The sequence below is a fragment of the Schistocerca nitens genome, chromosome 4, assembly GCF_023898315.1.
Source record: "Schistocerca nitens isolate TAMUIC-IGC-003100 chromosome 4, iqSchNite1.1, whole genome shotgun sequence".
Taxonomy (NCBI): Eukaryota; Metazoa; Arthropoda; class Insecta; order Orthoptera; family Acrididae; genus Schistocerca; species Schistocerca nitens.
In genome coordinates, this window is record NC_064617.1 from 564,658,147 (window position 1) to 564,681,330 (window position 23,184).

General features: G+C 39.6%; 1 protein-coding gene across 1 annotated transcript in view; it reads left to right on the plus strand.

Moving 5' to 3' along the window:
* LOC126251867 (supervillin) overlaps positions 1–23,184 on the plus strand; it is a 695,256-nt gene that overhangs the window by 180,406 nt on the left and 491,666 nt on the right. The window contains exons 4-6 of the mRNA XM_049952554.1: positions 10,999–11,205; positions 15,232–15,460; positions 15,876–17,618. Of these exons, the coding sequence (XP_049808511.1) occupies positions 16,462–17,618 (1,157 nt within the window). The 5' untranslated portion in view covers positions 10,999–11,205; positions 15,232–15,460; positions 15,876–16,461. The remainder of the gene's footprint in view (positions 1–10,998; positions 11,206–15,231; positions 15,461–15,875; positions 17,619–23,184) is intronic.

The window sequence follows — 23,184 nt, forward strand, 5'->3', positions numbered from 1 at the left end:
CTTCTCCTTTCTTTGTAACCTGGTGAACGATTTCATTTGACAGGAAAGTACACAGCGGCGTGTAACAATCAGCGCAAATGTGAAATTTTGGTAGTAAGTCTCATAACAATGTATGCAATGTAACTGACATTCAGAGTTCCTATAAATTAGTATTGTCGAAATCTAGGTTGTGTAAGTCCCAGAAAATTTACTCCTTCGTAACAATATCTGTGATCGTGAAGCAGTTATCTCTGGGGACGGTATCTGCCTCTTTTCGGTGTCAGAGAGACAGAAACTGTTTAGCTCCTGCGACACTCCGTGAGAGTAACCGAGTAGGCAGTAGGTGTAGCATAGAGAAAACTTAGAGTAAATGTAAATCGGAGGACGGATTTTGCAAATGAACTCCAGTCCTAGCAGCGTTCTTCCCACCGTGGCGTGTGTCGAGATCCACGCCACGGGGGCTAGGCGAGTGCGCGCTTATTGTTTGTGCGCGGGATATCAGCAGGAAGCGTTGCGGCTTCCTGTCGGCGACTGTCGCCGTTCCAGGCCGATCTGTTCAGTTGCCGCTCCAAGCTCACTACGACAGGCTCGCTCGTTTCGTCCACGACGTTTCACCAATGCAGGTACGGGGCCCATGTCTTCGTGGTTCGCAGTGTAGTTCCCCATACATTTTTGTTTTAGCGCTCGTTCCAGTGTACACATTACGTAGCTTTACTGCTCCTCTAGTACAGCAACGATGTTATCCAGTACCTTTTCACACACTACTTTTCCAAAATCAAGTTTAAGCTGCGATCGTCCGGTAAAATTTTACTTACGGCAGCTGCGGCGTAGCGTGATGATGTTGGCATCGACCGGCCATTAAGTACATAATTAATGCTGTTCCTGCTCTGTGGCTGACAGATTCTTGTATGTATTCTTGTCCGTTCAGTAAATTATCTTCTAAAAGCGAACAATTCATAACAAAACGTTTGCGTTAATATGAACATCACATAATTCCCAGCATTCAGCGGTCGTTGCCAGTGTCAGCACACTACGCCGCCGCTGCTGTAAGTAAAAAGTAGCCGATCGTAGAAAATTTGTCAGCTGATACGAAATAGGAGGAAATACACACACACACACACACACACACACACACACACACACACACACACACACACAATATAGGTAGTGTGTCGTCATTTCTGAAACATCGTCGAGGAGTTAGTCAAATAATAAGCAGTATTTTCTTGCCTTCCATTAAATGCAGAACTATGGACTATCGTCAAACAGCACTGTACGAAAAAATTCTCGTAGAGCAGGTGTTTCCAAACCGGTGTGCGTGTGCTCGTGGAAAAATTAAATTATCTGCTGGGTAAGAACAAAAAGGCGTTAATTGCGTCTGACAGTGCTCTAAATTATTTTTAAGTAATCTTTATTTTCACTATTGTGTTAGATCCGCGTATCATAGCACATTATGATCGGTCATTCGATACTTACAGCGGTTTAAAGGCATCTTCTAGATTTATACGCACCACTGTCTTCAGCGATACGTATGTATTTTTGCTACTACTTAATTTGTAATACGAACACGAACTTTTCACTGTCTCGTTTCTGTCTTATCTGTAGGAATGTAACAAATAACTACATGGCACTCATACTATCAACAGCCTGGTACATTTCGCGCCGACTACCTTTTAATTTTACTTACGTTCATAATTACGTCTTCATCGCCAGGTTGTTCCCCGATGCGTATTTTGTTTTGTTCTCTCACATAATCATTCCCGTCATGCATCTCTCCACCGCTTTCCGTGCGCTCTGTTTTGAAGGTTATCTCATGTAAATAAATGTTTCATTGTCCCATGACAAACTGATAATATTCACTGATTGTAAATGTTGTCAGACACATTGGAAGTTATAACTAAAGATTCTGTTCAGTATTCCAAAAGAAGTCCGGTCCTTTTCCGTATATTTCTTTTGCTGATTGCGATGGTCTCGTCACAGCTATCAACAGTTTCTCTGATCTGGAAAGTCGAGAAGTAAATGCCTGGTTTCTAAACCATTTTCATCGAATTAACTCGTATTTCCAGATAATTAAATTCCAACAAGAGCACAGTATATGAACAACGTAAAATATTTTGTGGAATGGGTGGTCTCGAGTAGATCTTACTGACAGTAAAAGACTTGAAATTACCAATTACGTTAGTCTCAATTTGTAGATGTCAAAGAAATGTTTTGACTATGGTGGGAATGAAAGCAAATGCGAAGAAGTAAATGAACGTGGATCGTTACTTACAGTGTTGTTGTTGTTGTGGTGGTGGTGGTGGTGGTGGTGGTCGTCGTCGTCAGCCCGAAGACTGGTTTGATGCAGCTCACCGCGCTGCTCTATCCCGTGCAAGCCTCTTCACACCCGAATAATTACTGCAGCTTACATTCTTTTGAACCTACTTACTGTATTCATATGTTTGCTCTCCCTATGTGATTTTTGACCTCCACATTTCCTCCAGTACTGAATTGGTAATCCCTTGATATCTCAAGATATGCCCTATCAACAGATCCCTTCTTTTAGTCAATTAATGCCACAAATTTCTTTTTTCCCAAATTTTATTCAGTAGCTCCTCGTTGGTTACATGAGCTACCCATCTAATCTTCAGGGTTCTTCCGTAACACCACATTTAAAAAACTTCTACACTTTTCTTGTCTCAACTGTTTACCATCAACGTTTCACTTCCATATAAGTTTATACTCCATACAAATACCTTCAGAAATGACTTCCTAATACTTTAATTTATATTCGATGTTAACAAATTTCTCTTCTTCATACTAGATTTTCTTGCCATTTCCATTCTACATTTTACATCCTCCCTACTTCGGCCTTCATCGGTTACTTTGCTGCCCAAATAGGAAAATTCCTCTACTATTTTTAATGGTTCTTTCCCTAGTATAATTCCCTCAGCATCACCTAATTTAATTCGATTACATTCCATTAGTCCTGTTTTGATGTTCTTGATGTTTATCTTATATCCTTGCTTCAAAGAGGCTGTCTACTCTGTTCATTTGGTCTTCCAAGTCCTTGCTATCTCTGACACCATTACAATATCATCGGCAACCTAAAAGTTTTTATTTTTTCTCCCTGCACTTTAAATTATATTTCAAATTCTTCTTTGGTTTCTTTTACTGCTAGCTCCTTGTACAGATTGAATAGCATTAGGGATGCGCTACAACCGTGTCTCACTCCCTTCTAAACCACTGCTTCCCTTTCTTCTCCTTCGACTCGTAACTGCTGTATGGTCTCAGTCAAGAATCCAAAGTGATATTCTCCGACGTCGGCTGTACAGGTTATTTATAGAGTCCATGAAAAATTTCAAAAATGCTCGGGTAAATGACCAAGAACAACTTTTGATACAGTATGTGAAAGACAAACTCTAAAAATTTTTTTTGCCATGTTTGTAAATGTCCTGTGTTCACCGTTCATCACATGGCACACATCTAGTCAATAGTTCATTTCTGTCCAGTCCAGTAAATCAGAACAGACGGTAACAAGAGCTAACTGTGATGTGGTGTCGTGTCACAGGTTTTCGAGATTCTGTGGTAGTAATGAAACATAAACGCTATCCTTCGAGTAACACCACAAGATAAAAATCAACGAACGTGGTGGTCATTCGAGTAACGCGTCAGATGCGGTCGCTTATTGTCATCCATAAAAATTAAGTCAGGGCCGAATACACCCTTGGAAAGACGACCATGGGGAAGGAGTACGTCACAGTGACGTTGACTGGTGAGTGTACCATACCGTGTTGGAAGATTTGGAAGTCAGTACGTCCATGCCTTCCCACACCACAACACCAGGACCACCAAAACAGTCGTTTTCGACAATGTTGGACATACTCTCACATGGTGAAAAGTGGGAACAGTTTATACACGCGGGAACATTGTCAGCGATGATCATCTCGGTAGACCAGATGTTATGGTCTTGGGAAGTAGAATGTTACGTGGACATACTGACCTCCAAATCTTTGAACACGATACACTCATATGTCAATGTAGTTGTCACTTTATACCTTCCCTATGTCGGTGTTTCCGGGGTGCATTCGGCCCTGACTTCAGTTTTATGGATGACAGTACACGGCCACATCGAACTGCACAGGTGTGGCAGCTCTTGAAACGAAAAGATATACGGCGAATGGACTAGCCTGGCCGTTCTCCCGATTTAAAATTCATCGAGCACGTGTGGGACCCGTCGGGGTGACATCCACATGCACCAAAAACCACCCAGCAGTTGTCAGCTGCACTGGTGGAGGAATGGAACGCCTTGCTGCAAGAACTTCCCAACATTGTGGGCAGCTTGGGAGCATGTTTCAGAGCAAGCATTGCCGTCCGTGGCGAGCAAACATGCTATTAAGACCATTTGTAATGTCCGGGGGCCCATCATACATATCGGTGACTCCAGTGTAATTATTGTTTTCGAATAAAAGTGTCGTTTCTGTTCGTCTCATGTGTATTCCCCCAGTTGGCTTCTGTACAAATACCGTAGCAACTCTTTCTATGAATGCTTCATTTCATAGAGCTATGTTACTGGGCAGTGACTCGTCATGCGAATGTTACTTTCGTCCGTAAATTTTGCACGGCAGTGTATTAACTGAAAATTTATTTAAATGTTTAGGGCATATCTATTCTAAAACTGTACTAACGTCCTTTGCGACATAATCCAACTCGGGCTCATGATATTTACAACAAAGAGTTATGGAAACCAGCAGTGTTGAAATTGCTTTAAACGTGGACACACACAGGGTGGATTTGCAACACCCGCTTCATCACTGCCCCTCCTGTCATCTTAGTAAGAGGATGGTCAAGAACTGAGCGAAACCGGTAACATTTTAAAATGAAGACGGAATTGATTGTATTCGCGAAATACAAATACAATATAGAAAGCGTCTAGCGCTATTGAAAAGCGTATTGTGTAACGAAGTCATAGGTTACTTAAAAATGCTATTCCAAAACATTACCTCTGTAAGTATTTGTACACTATGTTAAATGCTTCTAAGCCCTGTATTACAAATAGAATCAGAACATCATGGAAGACAAGTGAAACCTTTACTTAGAATTATACGAGATGGATAACAATGTTAAATCATTATATGAAAATCGAAGGGGATCAGTGCTATCAGCTGCAGCGGGGCATTACGCGGAATCAGCGGTGGTGAGTGAAAATGTGATCGGACCGGGATTCGAACCAGGGATCTCCTGCTTACTAGACAGATGCGTGAACGACTGCGCCATCCGGGACACAGTGTTATCGCAACTGTGCGGGCTATTTCGGCACGCCTCACGGCCGATCCACTTTCCCATCGAGCGCCGCCTATCCGCAGTCCCTGTCCGTTTTACTAACAGTCCGCTACTCTTAAGATTCCCACAGGAGGTCGGATGTATTTGTGCATCCGCACTGAGGAAGGTGGATCCGTTGCCCAGCTAGGTCTATAAATTATATGAATACGTGGTGTCTGTCTGAAAGAACAGACACCAATCATTCATATAAATGTTAATCATATTTTTAAAAAATCACTGTAAAATTCTAAGCATACTTTTCAGAAGATCAAAATGTATGTATTTTCAAGAGAAAATGAATTTTTCCAGCAACAAGATAATGACTACAGTATAATGCGAGCCAAGAAAAAGTAATCAGAAAAATGATGCAGTTTCTTTAAACGTAAATAATGAACTGATGAAATTTTCTGTATGAGGGGTACCCCAGCCGTATATATGTTAAAAGACGTATCGTGGAATTACAGCTCGGCTGTTTTTAAAGTGTGTTCACTTTATTGCATCTTGCACGATTGGCTAATTTTCAAGTGCAGTAGATATCGATGTGTCGTACAATTATCCTATTATTAAACGGTGGATATAGCCGATCAGAAAGCGTGTGCACAACGTGTGAGCGTCAGAATTAAAGCCAGAAAGCCTATAGCTTCCGCAGGTTTAATAACAGGGTAATTGTACGACACATCGACACCTACTGCGCTTGAAAATGCCCTGTAAGGCCGCACAGGCCAATCGTGCAAGGTATGATAAAGTGATTACTTTAAAAAAAAAACAGCCTTGGAGTGATATTTATATATGTCTTTGAACTGGCAAGATTGCTCGCAAATTAAAGACTTCTAAGTTTGTTTTCAAGAAAGTAGGAGAATTTATGTAAGGACATTTCCTTAGTGGATAGCTTACAGATCCCAAGAGAAGCGTTAAAAAGAATTTGTGGTTTGAATTCCCATTTTTAGACATGTATTAGTCGACGTACTGAGATTGTCACCCGTGGTAAACAAGAGTTGCGTCCAAGTACTGTTCGAAATTTCTCTGAATTACTACAAATTGACCGGTAAATTACTCGTGTGTGACAGTGTCGAGGCGAGGAGTAGATTGTTGGCGATATCGTTGCCGAGACTGGCGGCGATATATCGCTTGTGTGTCGGACACTTGGTATTAAAATATAAACTTAATTGTTCCATTCGTAAATACATTTTTTTCTTTTTTGACAACTTCGTTGTGAACGGATTTTCTTTAAATAAAAACGTACTGGATATTGTGTAGCAAGTAGGATACTACTGTTGAAAATATGAAGTCTTCCACAGCGAAAAAGGCATAATTAAATTTGTACATTTTCCTTTGTAGGAGGGGGCGGCGCCTAGCACATATAATACAGGGTGATTCACCACAACTTTAGGAATTTAAAACTCTGCAACGACAAAAGGCAGAGCTAAGCACCATCTGTCGGCGAATTAAGGGAGCTATAAAGTTTCATTTAGTTGTACATTTGTTCGCTTGAGGCGGTGTTGACTACGCTCAAATGGAAACAGATGAATCTTTCGTTTCAAAGATTGTGTTTAGTGATGAAGAAACTTTCCACACTAAAGGGAAAGTCAACCGTCACAATATCTGTATATGGGGCACTGAGAATCCGCGGGAAACAACTCAGTATGAACGTGACTCGCCTAAGGTGAACGTTTTCTGTGCCATTTCAGCCAATAAAGTTTTTGGTCCCTTTTTCTTCGAAGGTGCTACTGTAACTGGACTACAGTATCTGGAGATGTTAGAGAATTGGCTGTTCCCTCAGCTCGAACAAGAAGCACAACAATTCATATTTCAGCAGGATGGAGCGCCACCGCATTGGCACTTATCTGTCCGTAACTACCTGAACGTCAACTACCCGAGGCGATGGATCGGCCGCCAGGCAGCCCGTGACAGAGCACTTCATCACTGGCCTCCAAGCAGCCCCGATCTTACCCCCTGCGATTTTGTCTTTTGGGGGTATGTTAAGGATATGGTGTTTCGGCCACCTCTCCCAGCCACCATTGATGATTTGAAACGAGAAATAACAGCAGCTATCCAAACTGTTACGCCTGATACGCTACAGAGAGTGTGGAACGAGTTGGAGTATCGGGTTGATATTGCTCGTGTGTCTGGAGGGGGCCATATTGAACATCTCTGAACTTGTTTTTGAGTGAAAAAAACCTTTTTAAATACTCTTTGTAATGATGTATAACAGAAGGTTATATTATGTTTCTTTCATTAAATACACATTTTTAAAGTTGTGGTATTCTTTTTGAATCACCCTGTATATTTTTACATGGGAAGAAGCAGTGTGATAGCAGAAATCTCTGCATTCATCGCGCAGTGCAGCCAGTATAGCTGCTTTTCATACTCGGCATTTTATTCCGGAGTACAGTAGACACCAGGAATTAAATAACACTTACGCGTTTTCAGCTTTGATTACACAAAAACTTTAAGTTACATGTTCTATAAGGATAGTGATCACTTTATAGACGCCATATTGTTTACGACGTTTGTCGCATGTTTCTGTTCCCCTGTTACTGGTCAAAGCCGCCGACTCTCATCGAACATTCGTCTCTCTGATAGCGTATGTAATATTGGTTAACTTTGGCAGTGACGTGAATCGAAACACATAAGTTCAGAAACTTTCAGACTAAAGTCGAATTATATGAGCTTACGTGAGAAGGTTACATGTTCTTCCTCAAAAAACTGTGTAAATGTGTGTAAAGACAGACTTTGTAGCAACTTCATATTGAGAGTAAAATGTAATCCTTCTCAAATTAGTATTTCGATTTGAATGCGCTGCTGACGAATATTTCCACTGTGTGTTACCATATTAGGCACATCAATTAAATCTCGCTTAAGTAAGAAATGCTTGCTCATTATGTGGAATGGAGAATCAAACAGTGTTGGTCATACATAATTCTGCAGACATTCTTTACCGTTGTAAGTGTAAGTGAAAGTGAATTCTTGTAGGAGATTCCACCGTCTTTTTCCTCTTGGCTTCAATGAACTCTACGTTAGTCTCCTACTGGATTCTACTTCCGGTGTCTACTGTGTCTGAACGCTGTCGAAAGCCAGTATTACGCTCAGAAATAAAACTTTGTTCTGTATTGGTTTAATTCTTTGTGTATGTACCCGTACCGGAATGTCACAGGTGAGAAATACTTGCATACAAAAAGAGCTGCGTAAATTGAATCGTCAATTGTTGCAACCAAATAAGTCATTTTTTAGACTTTTCAAGAGACAAAAAAGTGAACGCTGCCGTGTGTATTATTGCTACATTACTGGGATTTTTCAGAACTGAAAGTGATACATTCTGCTTTTATTGAAAGGGAAGTAATTAACCTAGAATACTTCATTTCTTTATTTAATGATTTCAAAGTTTTTTGACTTATTTGATTTCAAAAACTTACATATATTTTGCTTTTTTTAGTATTTGTGTGAACGCTTCATAATACAGTAACATGGTGTGACCAAATAGAACAAACTGAATTATTTTAACAGCAATAATGTTTAACTGTACATTAGCTATAATTTTAGCCGATCACTGGCAAAGAAAGCACTTCATAGAATGATCTCTCTGCAGCAGGCACTTGTTCAGTGACTTTGTTCACATCTTCCATCTTCATTCTGGAAATAGGTACTTGGTAAGTTGGGTAGGCCTTCGGAATGCTGTCCATTAATCCTGGAATGGTGGGCTGAAGTCTGTTTCTTAAGTGAAAGGTATGTCTTAGTAATCCATCGATGTATGGAAGGCCAACCACCTTTGCTGTCACAAGGTATTGTATTTCTTTGCTGCTAATCGGAGTGAAGAAGCTTTATTTTATAGCGTTATTCTGTCACTGTCTCCCACGAAACAAACACTTTTTCTATAATATTTTGGCCACCAGTTGTCGAAATCTAGTATTTCCTCTCCATTAACTAGTTTTATTGCCATGTTCCTTTTACTGCTCACTGTCAGTTCCACGTACTCATAAGGGGTGTAAATGCGGTCATGAGTTTTTTTCCTCTTACATTGTTCAAAGTTGTGACCGCACGGGAGGAATGAATGGCCTCTCTCTGGACATTTATGTATTGTGCTCTTGAGTATTCCTGCTTGAACCATGCCCATACACATGGCGATTTTTATTCTGGCCGACACATCCATCAGAAAAGAAAAGGTCAGTCACATTCTTACTGAGATCGTTTCTTATGTAATCAGAAACGAAAGATGCCACTTCGGATTGCACCTTTCTTTCCTAAGCCTTCATGGTACAAGTATACAGTGGAGTGGTCAGTTTTCAAATCATGTGTGCCAAAACAGTACCCACAGTTGGTGTACATAGAATAATATATGTTGGATTGGGATATGTGGAAACTACAAGTTTTGCATATAATCAAAAACTAATGGGTCCCTGTGTATCAATAACAATTCTCTTTGCATCCAGAAGTGAGTTGTAAAATTTAGAACTACGACGATTAGGAACATTCAATTCCGCTCTGGCAACAAGCTTGGCTTTTTATTTAAATGTGTTACAACAGACATCCACTTGGGGTCTGCCAAATGAATAATAAAAATTGTCCCGATAATAATTACGATAAACACCATATGTTACTGTACAATGTGCATATTTGTCATGCTGTGCATTATTCGCACATTTAGTTCAGTGTTTAACTATGTTACTTCTTTTCGTGAATAATGTGAGGTTTTTGTGGGGAAGGACTTTGTATGCACGTGAATGAGTGCAAGGGTATTGTTCGATGTCTTCGTGGTGCGTAAGTTTTTCCGCGTTCATCAACAGGTGCGATTCCCTCAAGAAGAAATCTACATACTCCAAACTCGAGCGAATTCGTCTCTGCATGTATATTCATGAAAGCTTTCTTGCAATCCAGTGTCCTTTCAGTTCCAAGCACTACTTGGTCAAGAAACGTTGCATCCATACAGTTTTCACATCATTCTGGATCAGATTTCCAAGGACGCCACTGCTTTACTTCCTTTGCTTCAATAAGCCGCTGCAGATGTAACTCATGGGCACATTTGGTAGGAAGATCAAGAAATATTGCCAAAATATTATTACGTTCAATTACGTCAATGGAGTCATAACATTTCATTCTGATGCCGAAAGGAAATTAATACTGTAATACAAGATTGGTATTGCTGGTAATATTGATATTATTTACGTCTATACAATTTCCTCGGTTGTTCCAAGAAAGCTTGATATTTACTTGCAAGAGTCCCTAACTGCTTTCGCTGGAACATATTCTCCTCTGTAATTTCGATATGGCAGTCCTTTAGTACGTGCTGTTTTTACCATACGTCTGTCATAATCTGCACTACTATTCTTCCTTTTTGGAGCCATAGTAATACAACCAACTGCCTTTTAATGAACATTAGCAGTGACCATTAGAGCCACAACAAAGAAAGTGGATAATTTTATCAACAATGTGTAGCATTGGAGGAAAACAGATTCTGCGCGGGAACGAGCAGCGTCTGTTGAAACGAAATAAGTGAGTTATTTGGTTTTAACAACCAACACCGTAAAGTGCACCCGATTCTACCATTTGTAGGAGCAAGACGTGCTTCATTTCAACACCAAACGATAGACTGTACTCTTAAATGTTGTATTCAGTGAAAAAAAGAAAATTGAAAATTTTGACGCATTTGGTTTCAGCAATTTGGGACTCAGTTATATTGTACTCCAGGCGGCAACATTGAACTGAGGTTTTTGCCTGTTGCAGACGAAAGCAGCGGCGGTGGCAGCGTGCGTCGCCGGCGACGCCCGGTGAACGGCGCCGGGTCCGCCTCCGCCTCTGCTTCCGCCGCCTCCTCCGTCCCCGGTGCCGCCACCGAACCGTCGACGGCTGCCTCCAGGTCCAGGAAGTCGTTCGACGGCAGCTTGGAACTTGGCAGGAGCGCTGTCCACGCCGACACCGTCACCCTCTCAGGTCTGATTTGCCTCGGAAACATAACCGGTTCATAGAGAATGAAAAAATGCAGCGGCAACATGAGAAAATTTGTGGCGATATGGGACTCTAACCCAGATGCTCGGCTATTCTAGAATGGTTGCCTTAACCGCCTAGGCCAGTGGTCGTCAAACTAAGTATTTGTGCGGCCCGCGGTTCTCAGGTAGCAAATAACAGCGGAATGTCTTATTGGTTGTCTTCCACTACTGACAACTTACAGGCGTGCGGGACTCGTACCGATCACCTACTATGGTGTAAATTTTGACACAGAAGTAACATGGATTGCCCCGCCAAGGCCCATATGTGTACAGATTCATATGCGCGATGTCTGTTCGAATGGACAGAAAAATATATCACACGCTTGTAAAAATCTTTCTTACAAGCAAAGTGTATCAATACCATGCCAGTGACAAACATCTGGCTCTCAGAATTTGGAGCAATTGGACGTGGTGTACCACAAGGTTCGATTTTGAGTGCTTTGATTCTGATTTACATAAATTATCAATTGCAGTTTCATAACATGCAAGTTTTGCGTTTTTTTGCAGGTCATACATATATAGGAATAAAAAGTAATACCAGTCCCCATACCGCAAATGCAACTGATGAAATATTTGAAAATGTCAACAGATGGTTCAAGACACATTATTATTGCTGAATTTTGACAAGTCTCTGAACACTCAGTTCAGTACTTCTTATAGAACCCAAGAAGTACAGTGAAATACAAGAAGTAGAAAGTGTAAGTTTTTCACGTGGCAGATAGATGATAACCATAATGTAAAAACACTCTGCCTAAAATTAATGAAATGCGTCGGTTGAGCTATGTTTGCAGTATGCGTGATTACTGCTGCATTTGATAAAATGAAGAAACAAATGTATTCAGCATATTCCCATCCGCTAATGAGTTCTGTAACTACTGTTTGGGGGAAACTTGACTGATGCGGGCAATATTTTTGGAATATAGAAGCATGTTCCAGGACATATATCTGCTGTTAATCCTGGACATCCTGCAAAGAACTCTTCAAAAAACTAGCTATTTGACAACTACTTCACAATATCTATATTTAGTAATGATATTTATAATTACAATATTACTCTTTTCTAAAAAGAATTGTGGAAAACATGACTAGAATGCTATCACAAAAACAACCTCTACAAAGATCACAATAAGGACAGAAAGGAGTCAGAAATATGGGTAAACATGTGTTCAGTGACCTGCCTGTGCACATTAAATGTCATGTAAATAAAGTGTTGGAAAGAACTTTCTTTTGGGCAATTCCTTCACCTGTGTCGAAAAATATCTTCACAAAAACACACAAGATTAGTTTTATTATCAGAATTAGCACTGTAGTACACAAGTCTGTAGTAAATTTATTTTACTGTATAGCACTGAAATTAAAGAAAAATGTACATTTTCCCTTTGTTTCCACATCTAAGAGGTAACTCTCCATGGGATCAATTGAGTATGACTAATGCAGTGTATTGTACTGTCTGTTGTTACCTCCCTTTCATCAGCAGTGCACTCCTGTTACTGCCATGTCTGGCACCACAGAGCACCTCGCATACCTATTTAAAATTTCACATATTGCAAGTTGAAACTGAGTGCTCAGATCACACAGTAGAGGTAAAGTGCTGTCCATGAAAGGTAGCTTTAGATTTTCAGTATTACACACTTTCTGTTCCCTTAGTACTGAGCTCGTTTAAACTTCTCAAATCACGGCAAACTCCCAGGGGAATTGCCAAACAGCAGTAGCAGCATGGGGAAGTATACGCTATATTGACAACTGGCAGGATCTCTACATCTACATCTTCATCTACTTCTACACTGTGCAAACCACTGTGAAGCACACAGCAGAAGGTACTTCCCAGTGTACCACATATTAGGGTTTCTTCCTGCCCTATTTTGTATGGAATGAGGGAAGAGTTATAGTACACGCAGACACATTTATGCTGCAAGTAGTCTAAGCTTGTATTCTGTGGTCCCTATGGTATCTAAGAGGTTGTTGTGCTTTCTAGATTCATTGTTTAATATTGTTTCTTGAGACTCTGTAAGTAGTTTTTAGATGGCACATACCTTAGTAGTTGCCAGTTCAGGTTTTTTGGTATCTCCATGATGATCCTCTCCTGAATGTCAAATAATTCTGTGCTCATTTGTGCTACCCTTATACGTTCAGTATCCCTGATTAGTCCTATCTGATGTATCTCCTACACACTTGAGAGATATCATAGCAAGGCTCACACAAGTGTTTTCTAAGCAAGCTGCTGTGTAGAGTGATTGCATTTTTCCAGTAACCTACCAGTGATTATGACTACCCACTACCTGCTGTACCTTTGTTTAAGCCTATATGTTATACATATCCTTACATACTGTTACACCCAGGTTGACTAATTCCAGTGGTGACACACTGATGTTATGGTCCTAAGATACTTTGTATTTGTGTTTTGTGAAGTCAGTATGTTACATTTCTGAATTTTTAAACAAATTGCCAATCTTTGCACCACTTTGAAATCCCATCAAAATCTGACAATATTTGTGCATATTTCGTGTAATCAGTACCGCATTGTACATTACATACATACACACATTGCATACATACTAAATAACATAAAAATGTAACATAACTGCATCACCTGCCTAAAGTATGAGTTTTTATTAACATTGTCTGTCAGACAGTTAATATATCACATGAATGGCAAGGGAGCCAATACTCTTCATTGGGGCATGCCTGGAACTATTCCTGTACCTGCTGATGACTGTCCAGCTGGTGTAACATGCCACATCATCCCCAGCAAGCAATCCTCAGTCCAGTCACAAATTTCATTTGATAACACACATGACCGTATTTATGTTAATAAGCGTTGGTTTCATGTTGGTTACTCTAAAGAACTGTTCTTTCCGCTTTATACCCGATAATAAATATTATTATTGACATACTGGCAGTACTGCTCTTTGCTCACTTCAATTAATTTTTAATACAGATTGGCTTTGATATGAAGATAATCAAACACAGTTGTGTGGTATATGATTAAATGAATGGAACTGATCTGGGAAAGTGTACTTCTTTATCCCCAACATTTCCCCTTCTGATTTTTATGTAAAAAATGCAGTTTCTCTCTGATGTAGCTTCCTCTTATGTCAGTGCACTTCGTCCAGTGATAACACTTTCACAGTGCGTAGTGTTCAGTGATAAAGTGGCTTTCCACCTTAATGGGAACGTAAACACACAATACTTGAACTTGGGGCCTAAAGATCCCATATGCACAAATTTAATATGTATCAGATTCATCAAAAGTCATTGTTTATTGTTTGATATCCCCCTCCTGTGAATTGCCCATTCTTCTTTGATGGAAACAGTTAACAGGCAATAGTATCTTGATGTGTCACAAAACTAGTTGTTTCCAAGGCTGACTGAAGAAAATTTCATTTTTCAACAAGAAGGGGCACCCCCTCACTGGACTTTCCAAGTTCATAAATATGTGAATGAAACTTGACACGCCATTGGATTGTTCATCAAACAGCTAACAACTTAGTACTTCTCATGTGGCCTCCATGGTCACCAGATTTGATGCCCTGTGACATCTTCCTGTAGGGTTACATTAAGGATGTCATTCATGCTCTCACACTACCACAGGAACTGTAAGAGTTGAAGAACTGTACTGCCATAAATTCAGTGACAGTGGACATATTGACCCAAGTATGTAAGTGATAATGTTTTTGTCACTGATGGAGGACATATTTAACATCTGAAATCTAAGCTTGAGAGATTCATAAGTGTGTGTCCCAGTTTCTGTAGTTGTATGTCTTACCCTTTAATAAATATATCTATTCAAAATATGTACTTTCTTTTTAAAACAGCCTGACTTCATCAGTTAACAAAAAGAAGTGTGAGGCTCACTGCATTAGTCATTAGCGAAAGTCCACTTAATAACTGTCTGGAAAGAGATTGGTGTGGACTGCAGGTAGTCATTTTTTGTGGATGGTGATCAATCCCATTTTGCATGTTTTTGCAGCCTCTCCTGTTGGTGGTTCATCTCGTCAGCAACAGCAACACTCAAGACTGAATGGCACTGCTTCAAATGTAGTGCCTGTCTCACCTGTTAGAAGCACAGCATCACCCAGCTTTACATCAAGGACTACATCCCCTCGGACATCAGCTACCGGATTTGTACCTGTTGTAAACACAAGAAAACCTAGCTCCCCGTTGGTCACACCTTCGAAATCGAGGCTGACAGAGTCGAGGTAAGTTTATCTAGATGTATCTTACTTGTTTGTTATACACAGAGCTTTAGAATATTGACTTTAAATTGCTTTGTGGGTTTTGATTGTTGTTGCTGGAGCATTGTTCAACAACACAGAAACAGAAAAATGTCATGGTATTTGGTGTATTAGAGACCAGTCTGTGAGTGATTTGAATATGGTCAATTCATCATCTCATTTGTCTTCTTGATATAATGTGTAAAGATTCAAAGAACAGCAAATTCAGCCCTGTATTTCTGTGGTCTGGAGTCTTTTATTATGTGTTTGTATGGTTTCAACAGTGTAATAGGAAAATAATCTCCTTTTGGCAGAAAGACCTAAATAATTTAAGGAATTTTGTTTCAATGTTTTGCATTTAGCTGAGTGAGCACACTGAAAAATATTTTTTCATTTTCAGATATTTGTCAAAAAAATCGGATATCAAAAGTGTGGATACCTCCCACAAAGTTGATATATTGACAGCACTCACAAAAGAGTCCTTAGCAAGATTAGACAGGCTTACCAATACTTCTGTGAGTGATGAACATACGTCTCGATTAACTGGAGAATCCCATGTTATTCGTTCGAACACATCTTCTACCCTCAGTAACGGCCATGTGCAGGACCATGCAGAACATAGCCTGAAAAAATCTGCATCTTCAGTGGTTTCAGTTGACTCCACTTCATCATTTCCCTGTGAAGACGACACTGAACTTGCAGTAGAAATTCACGAAAGGAGTAAATCACCAACAAAGCCAGCATCTTCCATTTTGAAGAAGAAGTCATTGGAGGAACCGCTAGGCACAGTTCCTTCTGTTCCTGTTGTAACAGCACAGCCTGTGTCAATACTTAAGCGAAAAACCTCACAAGATGAGGCAGGCTCAAGTGCAAGTACCACACCAGCACCACCAGTAACTTTCTCCCCATCAGTAGAAGACCATGTTCGTAACTCTAGAAGACAAGGTATACTCAAAAAACGTGCAAGCCTCGATGAATCAGAAGTCATGAGGCGCCGAAGTTGCTCACCAGATGTCAATCATAGTTGGGCTAGAGATTCTTACGAATTCAGACCCATCTTGAAGAACCAGAGAAGATCATCGATGGAGGAACTAGTGAGGCGAACTCAGTCTCCAGATTTACATCCTCATTCAATTTTAAAAAGGAAGACTAGCCGTGATGATGACACGGAAGAAAGAACTATCACTTCCCCAGAACCACAAGGAATTTTGAAACGCAAATCCAATGTTAGCAGTAGCAGTAGCAGTGGAAGTGGTTCACCTCATGTTTCAATTTCACAGACAGTTATCATGAATGTTGCTGGAATATCTGGCACAGAATTTGGAGCTGATGCTTCTGAAGTTGTACGGCCTATTCTTAAGAAGAAGAGCAGCTCAGAGGACACAACTACAGCAGACTCTTCCTCTGCAGACACCCCTAAACCCATTTTGAAGAAGAAAACAAGCACGGATGTCGACGATTCTGAAGACAGGCCGAAAAAACCTATATTGAAGTCTTCACGGAGATCTTCCCAGGAAGGCAGAGGTAGTGTAAGTTTGGATGGCACACCGAGGGAATCACCTACCAGATGTTTGAAATTACGCAGCCATAGTGCTACTGCTTCTGATTCCACATCTGGATCAGATGGGGAAGCTGTTAGACCCATACTGAAGCAATCGAACAGCAGAGAAAGGTCCTCTTCTCCCCGTCCGAGATTGTCATTTTGTGATGATGAAGATGAGGATAGGCTGATAGCACGGAGCACTGCTTCATCTGGTAGTGATACTACAAGGCCTGTCAGTCCAGTTGGTGAAGGTGCTGTTCTAAGACGAAATCGTGTGTTATGTAGCCCTGTTTCACTTGAGAGTGAGCATGATAATGTTGTCCCCAAAAGACGTTCCTGGGAGCCGAGTTTTTCTGTAGATGCTACTGACAATGTACAGTTGATGAATCAGCCAAATTCTGATGAGCCAAGAAGTTTATCAGTTGCTGAAAGGATAGTAAACATGGAAAGTCTTCTAAGTCAGCCTGTCAGAACCAGCTCAACAGCTGCAATTAAAACTGGAGCTGTGCCAAAGAGGCAAGGCCTTGGGAGGAGCCTCCGTGACAAGGAGCGATTTCACACTCAACCTGTTACCATGGATGAATTGGAAGCTTCTGCATTGTAAGTTACAGCAATATTTACTTTTTAATCTGTATTTCTCAGTGCCATTGAAAACAAATTTCCTTCCCTTTCTTTTGCAATTGTAGCTCAAACACAGTTTTTCTTCACTTACACTACATCTCTCTCTCTCTCTCTCTCTCTCTCTCTCTCTCTCTCTCTCTCTCTCCATATACATTATAATAGTGACTAACATAAAAGAGTGTCAAAAAGTTAATGATCCTAGGTAAATACAATAAAGAATTTTCACTCAGTTACATGTCTAGTACTGCTCTCAAAAAATTTATAAATGTTGATATGTAAATAGCTTCTTAATAATCTATAATCTGACTACAGATAACATATTGTGAAAGACACAGTTTGAATTCCCAGAGGTTTTTATACCAAGACATCCATTGAGGATGCATTTAATTCATAATATGGCAAATTATAGGATTCTGTTGTATTCTGTGATTTGTCACACCAATTTGACTGCATGAATAATTTCATTCTTTTAAGTAAATCATGTTACAGTATCGCAGGAAATTCTGCAAAATGGTAAAGTTAAATCTAGCAGGAAACACATGACCTGTAATATTCTGGGTGTATTACAAATAATGAATGGGTTGAGGATATTCTAACATTTCCAACTTGAAGTGTGAGCGTGAATCTGGGTTATTTTGGTTTATTCCCCCCAAACCACCTTCCACTTTGTTACGAGGTGACTTACTTGGAATTTGCAGCCACTCTTCTTTACTGGATAGCCAGCTGCTGAAAACCCTCTTGACTTCTTCTCCGTCGAATAATGCTAGGTATAGGAATTTTTAGACTCTGTCTACTTATGAAATAAGTAGACATACAAACTTTGCTTTTGTCATTTAACAATGTATTTGACTTTCATACACAATAAAACTCTCACTTTCAACATAAATCTATAACTTCCTGTAAGTCCCTCGTACAGTCGAATGTCAGAGACAAACTATATTACAGATAAAAGAAAGTTGGCTTTGATACCATAACTTTTCTTCACAAAACCAGAAAATAAGTCTTGCCTATAGCAAGGTTACGTCAAGAGTTTTCAAGAGTTCTTTTTCAACTGTCTTTGTTTTAATATCAATAGTAAATGACCCAATAAGCACAGAGCTGCATATAAACTCCACAGTTCTTCCTTACACACTCACTAATATGTCTATGGATTGCCCGACAGGTACTTTTCGGTGCCGTTTGTCCACCGTGTCTACTTTCTACCTGTGACTGATTTTAAACCTGCACAAACAAACATGTGGCACTCAGTAGGTAGGATTCTACCATCCCACACTAATATCTGGAATATCATGTGTTAGAGACGGTAGAAGGCTGAGTGGTTCTAAAATTTACTCAGAAATTCTTGAATCACTGCAGTATCTTTATTGCTTCCTGTTTTCAAAAACAAATGAAAGGTGTAAACAGAAAACAGTCCCATATTAAGTAACTGGTCTTCGCCCAAATTTAAACTTAATTACATGTGGTGTCCCATAAGGTTGCATCTTAGGGGCCAAACTTTTCTTTTCTACATCTATCATCTTTCAGCAGTGACATATGTTTACATATCATACAAATATTGTGATAAATAGCAGTGCAAGGTAGTTTTAGAAAACAACTGCAAATAAAATTTTCATTGACATTAATAAATGCTTTCTAGCTAATTTGTTGTCATTAAATTGAGAGGACAGTTCATTGGGTCCTACCTTACAAGAGGTTTCCGCCAACAGTTACGTGAAGTATGCGAATTTGCAGGTGTGGTGGTGGTGGTGGGTGTGTTGGTGTTGGTATTGGTATTGGTATTAAGTCATCCAAATCGGCCAGTCTCCAGACTGTTGATGAAGGTCCATTTATACAGATTAGGTTCCCAGCTATATGAGTCACTTGAATACTTCTTAAGTAATAGTACTCATTACATTGTCCTTGAAGGCAAGTGATCAGCACAAACAAGAACATCGTCAGGATTTTCCTAGGGAAGAGCAATAGGACTGCTCTTATTCTCTATATATGTAAATGATCTGGCTGACAGGACGAGCAACAATTTGTGGCTGTTTGGTGGTGGTGGTGCTGTGCTCTATGGAAAGATGTCATCATTGAGAGATTGTAAGAGGATACAAGATGACTTGGACAGAATTTCTAGTTGGTGTGATGAGCGGTAGCTTGCTGTGATTCTAAGGAAATGTAAGTAAATGTGGATGAGTAGGGAAAACAATCCTGCAGTCCTGGTGATGTTCAAATACAGCATTAGTAGCGTGGTACTTGACACAATCTGATCGACTAAATATCTAGGCATAACACTGCAAATCGATATGAAAGGTAACAAGTGCTTGAAGTTGGTAGTATGGAAAGCAAATGGCCCACTTCATTTTATCTGGAGTATTTTGGAAAAGTGTAGCTCATCTATAAAGGAGATGGGGCATACAAAACTAGTGCTGACCCATCCAGAGAGTTTTAGGGTCCCCACCAGGTTGGATAAAAGGAGACATCAAAGCAATTCAGAGGCATGCTGCTGGATTTGCTACTTGTTGACTGGATCAGCACTGAAGTATTATGGAGATGAATTTGTGACCTCAGATGGGAATCCCCAGAGGGAAGCAAACTACATTCCACAAGGCACTGTTGAGAATATTTAGCAGACCTGTATTTGAGGCCTACTCAGAGCAATTCTACTGCAACCATTGCACATTTCACCTAAGTACCACGAAGATAGACGCATTACACCTGAATATAGACAGTTGTGTTTTCATTGCTCTATTTGTGATTCAAACACAAAAGTAAAACACTAGTAGTAGTAGTAGTAGTAGTAGTAGTAGTAGTAGTAGTATGTGACATCCTCTACCATGCAGTGGCTTGTGGAGTGTGGATACAGATGAAGATGTAAATGACAATGACAATGATAGGGAAAAAAATAATAATAAACAATAAATAAATTAATAAGGCTTCAAGACTTTGTAACTAACAGTCTAAGAAGTTGACCTTGCCTAGGGTATTGGACGGGTCACAGGTAGTGGATAGTGAGCATTCCACCGATATGGTGGACAGCTGTGAGTGCAGAATAAGCAATCCCAGACCAAGGTAAAACAAAATCAAATCCACTTTGCGCCTGTCTTGTAGCAAGCAGCAAAGTGGTCAGAGTCTGTTCACAAGTGGTGTGGCTGTAATTTATATTCTGGAACTAATCCTTCAAGTCATAACAATCTGAGTACACTCATTGAGTCTACTCAGCCCTACCTGATTCCAGGTACAATCATGATGGGGAATTTTGATAGTCAGAATATTACTTGAGGTGGTCAATCCATCACCAGTATTACTGGTGCAACGGGTCTTTCGGATTCTGGGCAGCCAGGTTAAAATGCAACGTGATTCAACAGAGGAAGTCAGAATCCTCTGGCCAACTTAAAACCAAAACGAGTACTTTTTTTTGCAACACTTAACATACAAAAGTCTTTGTAACCAAGTAAACTTCATAAATTTGGGAATGCATTAAAATAACAGAAGATTCAAATTTTGGCACTACAAGAAACACGGATGATTTCAGCAATTACCGTCTTTTTAAAAGTAAAACTGATAAAACAGTACTTAATAACAGTGCTTTTTTTCTAAAAAAAGTTTGAGGGTACTCGGACATTGGATATAATGTAGCAAAAATAACTTATAACTGAAGCATGGGATGCCACCTGTCTGCTTTTAGCCATGACATAGTCAACATGTCGAACTACAAAAAAAAAAAGGTATCGGTCTCTTCATTTGACTTTACTATAGCAGGAGAACTAGTAAAATAGTTTTTTAGTTTTCTGCTCATCTGTCACCTCCAACTTAACTTACAAGTTGCAGTGAAAGACGGGACACACTGTAAAACTTCGCACAACTGACAAGAACGGAGCAGCAAACACAAACGAATAAAGAACAACAAAACAAAGATGGCAATGAATCGCAAAGGATCATGGTAGCGGGACCATCGAGACATCTGTCAGTAGCTCGCGTTTGAGCGTACACATATCCGTTTAGCACTACCATCGCCCACTATTAGTGGGCAAGGGCACTACATGCTTGTCGAACTGGTTGCCAGCGATTCAGTTGTCGAGAACAGTTGCCACAGCTTCGATATGCTTGAAACAGTCAATGACATCGCTTTTCCCACCAAAAACTGCACTGGTATCATTCGTATTGCAATTATCAACACACAAAAATGAAATAAAAAATTTACGTCCCTGAAATAAATCTTTGGCACCCTTCCAAGTTCTCAACATCGTAAAAAAACAACTTTATTGATGAAAAAGTTTAGGGTACGCATCCCCCAGCGTTCCCCCAGAAAAACAGCACTGCTTAATAATATACCACATCTGGGAGTTGCTTTTGCAGTCTCCAAAGATATTTCAAATTCAATAAAGGAGGTAGAACCCATTCATAATAGACTAATGAGAATTTCTCTTAAATGTGCAAAAAAACACACACTTTAATTAATGCCTATATGCCAGTCAATGAGGACAACCATAAAAAATGTGAAGAAGTTAATGAATCTTGGGAAACATTAGAAAGTATCATCTTGAAAATTCCTTCAAACTATGTTAAAATTTTAATGAGTGATTTTAATGCTCAATTAGGTAAAGAGAAAAAATATAAGTAAACGGTGGGTGGATTTCCTGCGCATAAATGGACAAACCAAAGTGCCCAAAGACTTGTTGAAACATGCAAAAATTTTAACCTTAAAATCATGTCTACACATTTTAAAAAGAAGCCTTCTAAACAAAATACTTGGTGGGCACCCAATAAATTTATTGGAGAATTTCAAATCAATCGTGTAGCCATTTCATACCCTAACTACAAAGAAATTTTAAATGTCCAAGTTGATTCTGACCATTATTTAATGCAAATAAAAGTAAAACTTCAACCTCAAAACACTTCAAAACAAAAAATGTTATCCCAAAATTTGGCACTGCTAAAGTAACCCTTACTCTAAGAAGCTAACTTGACAAAAAATACTCCAACAATAGGCAAAGCCTAAAAGGAAACATCAAAAATTCCGCTTCAAAAGAAACAAAAACACCCTTGGTGGAAAGCGGATTGTGAAATAGCTGTTAAGTCTAGGCATGAGGCATTCAAAAATTGAAATAGTAACAAAACTGAAAATACGTGCAACACCTTTCCAATTGTAAGAAAAGAAACATATAAATTAATCCAACAGACTAAAAGAAAATATGAAAATGCTCAACTTTTAGAAATCGAAAAAGACTTCCAAAAGAACAATACAAGAAACTTTTATAAAACGTGCAAAAGAAAACTAAGCAGTTACCAACCTCAAAATCTTTGCTTCAAAAATGAAAATGACAGTTTGGCTCTTAACAACCAGGAAAACTGTAAGGTACTTGCTAATTAGTTTGAAAAACTATTAAACTCTCCAAAACCAGTGAGTAAGTCCCAACCACAGCAGGGGTATAATTACGTAACTACTAAAATCAATTGGCCCTAACACTATAAAAGAAATCACTCAACTAATAGGACATATCTGGCAAACTGAGAAAGTACCCGAGGACAGGAAAACTGCCCTAATTTATCCAGTGCATAAAAG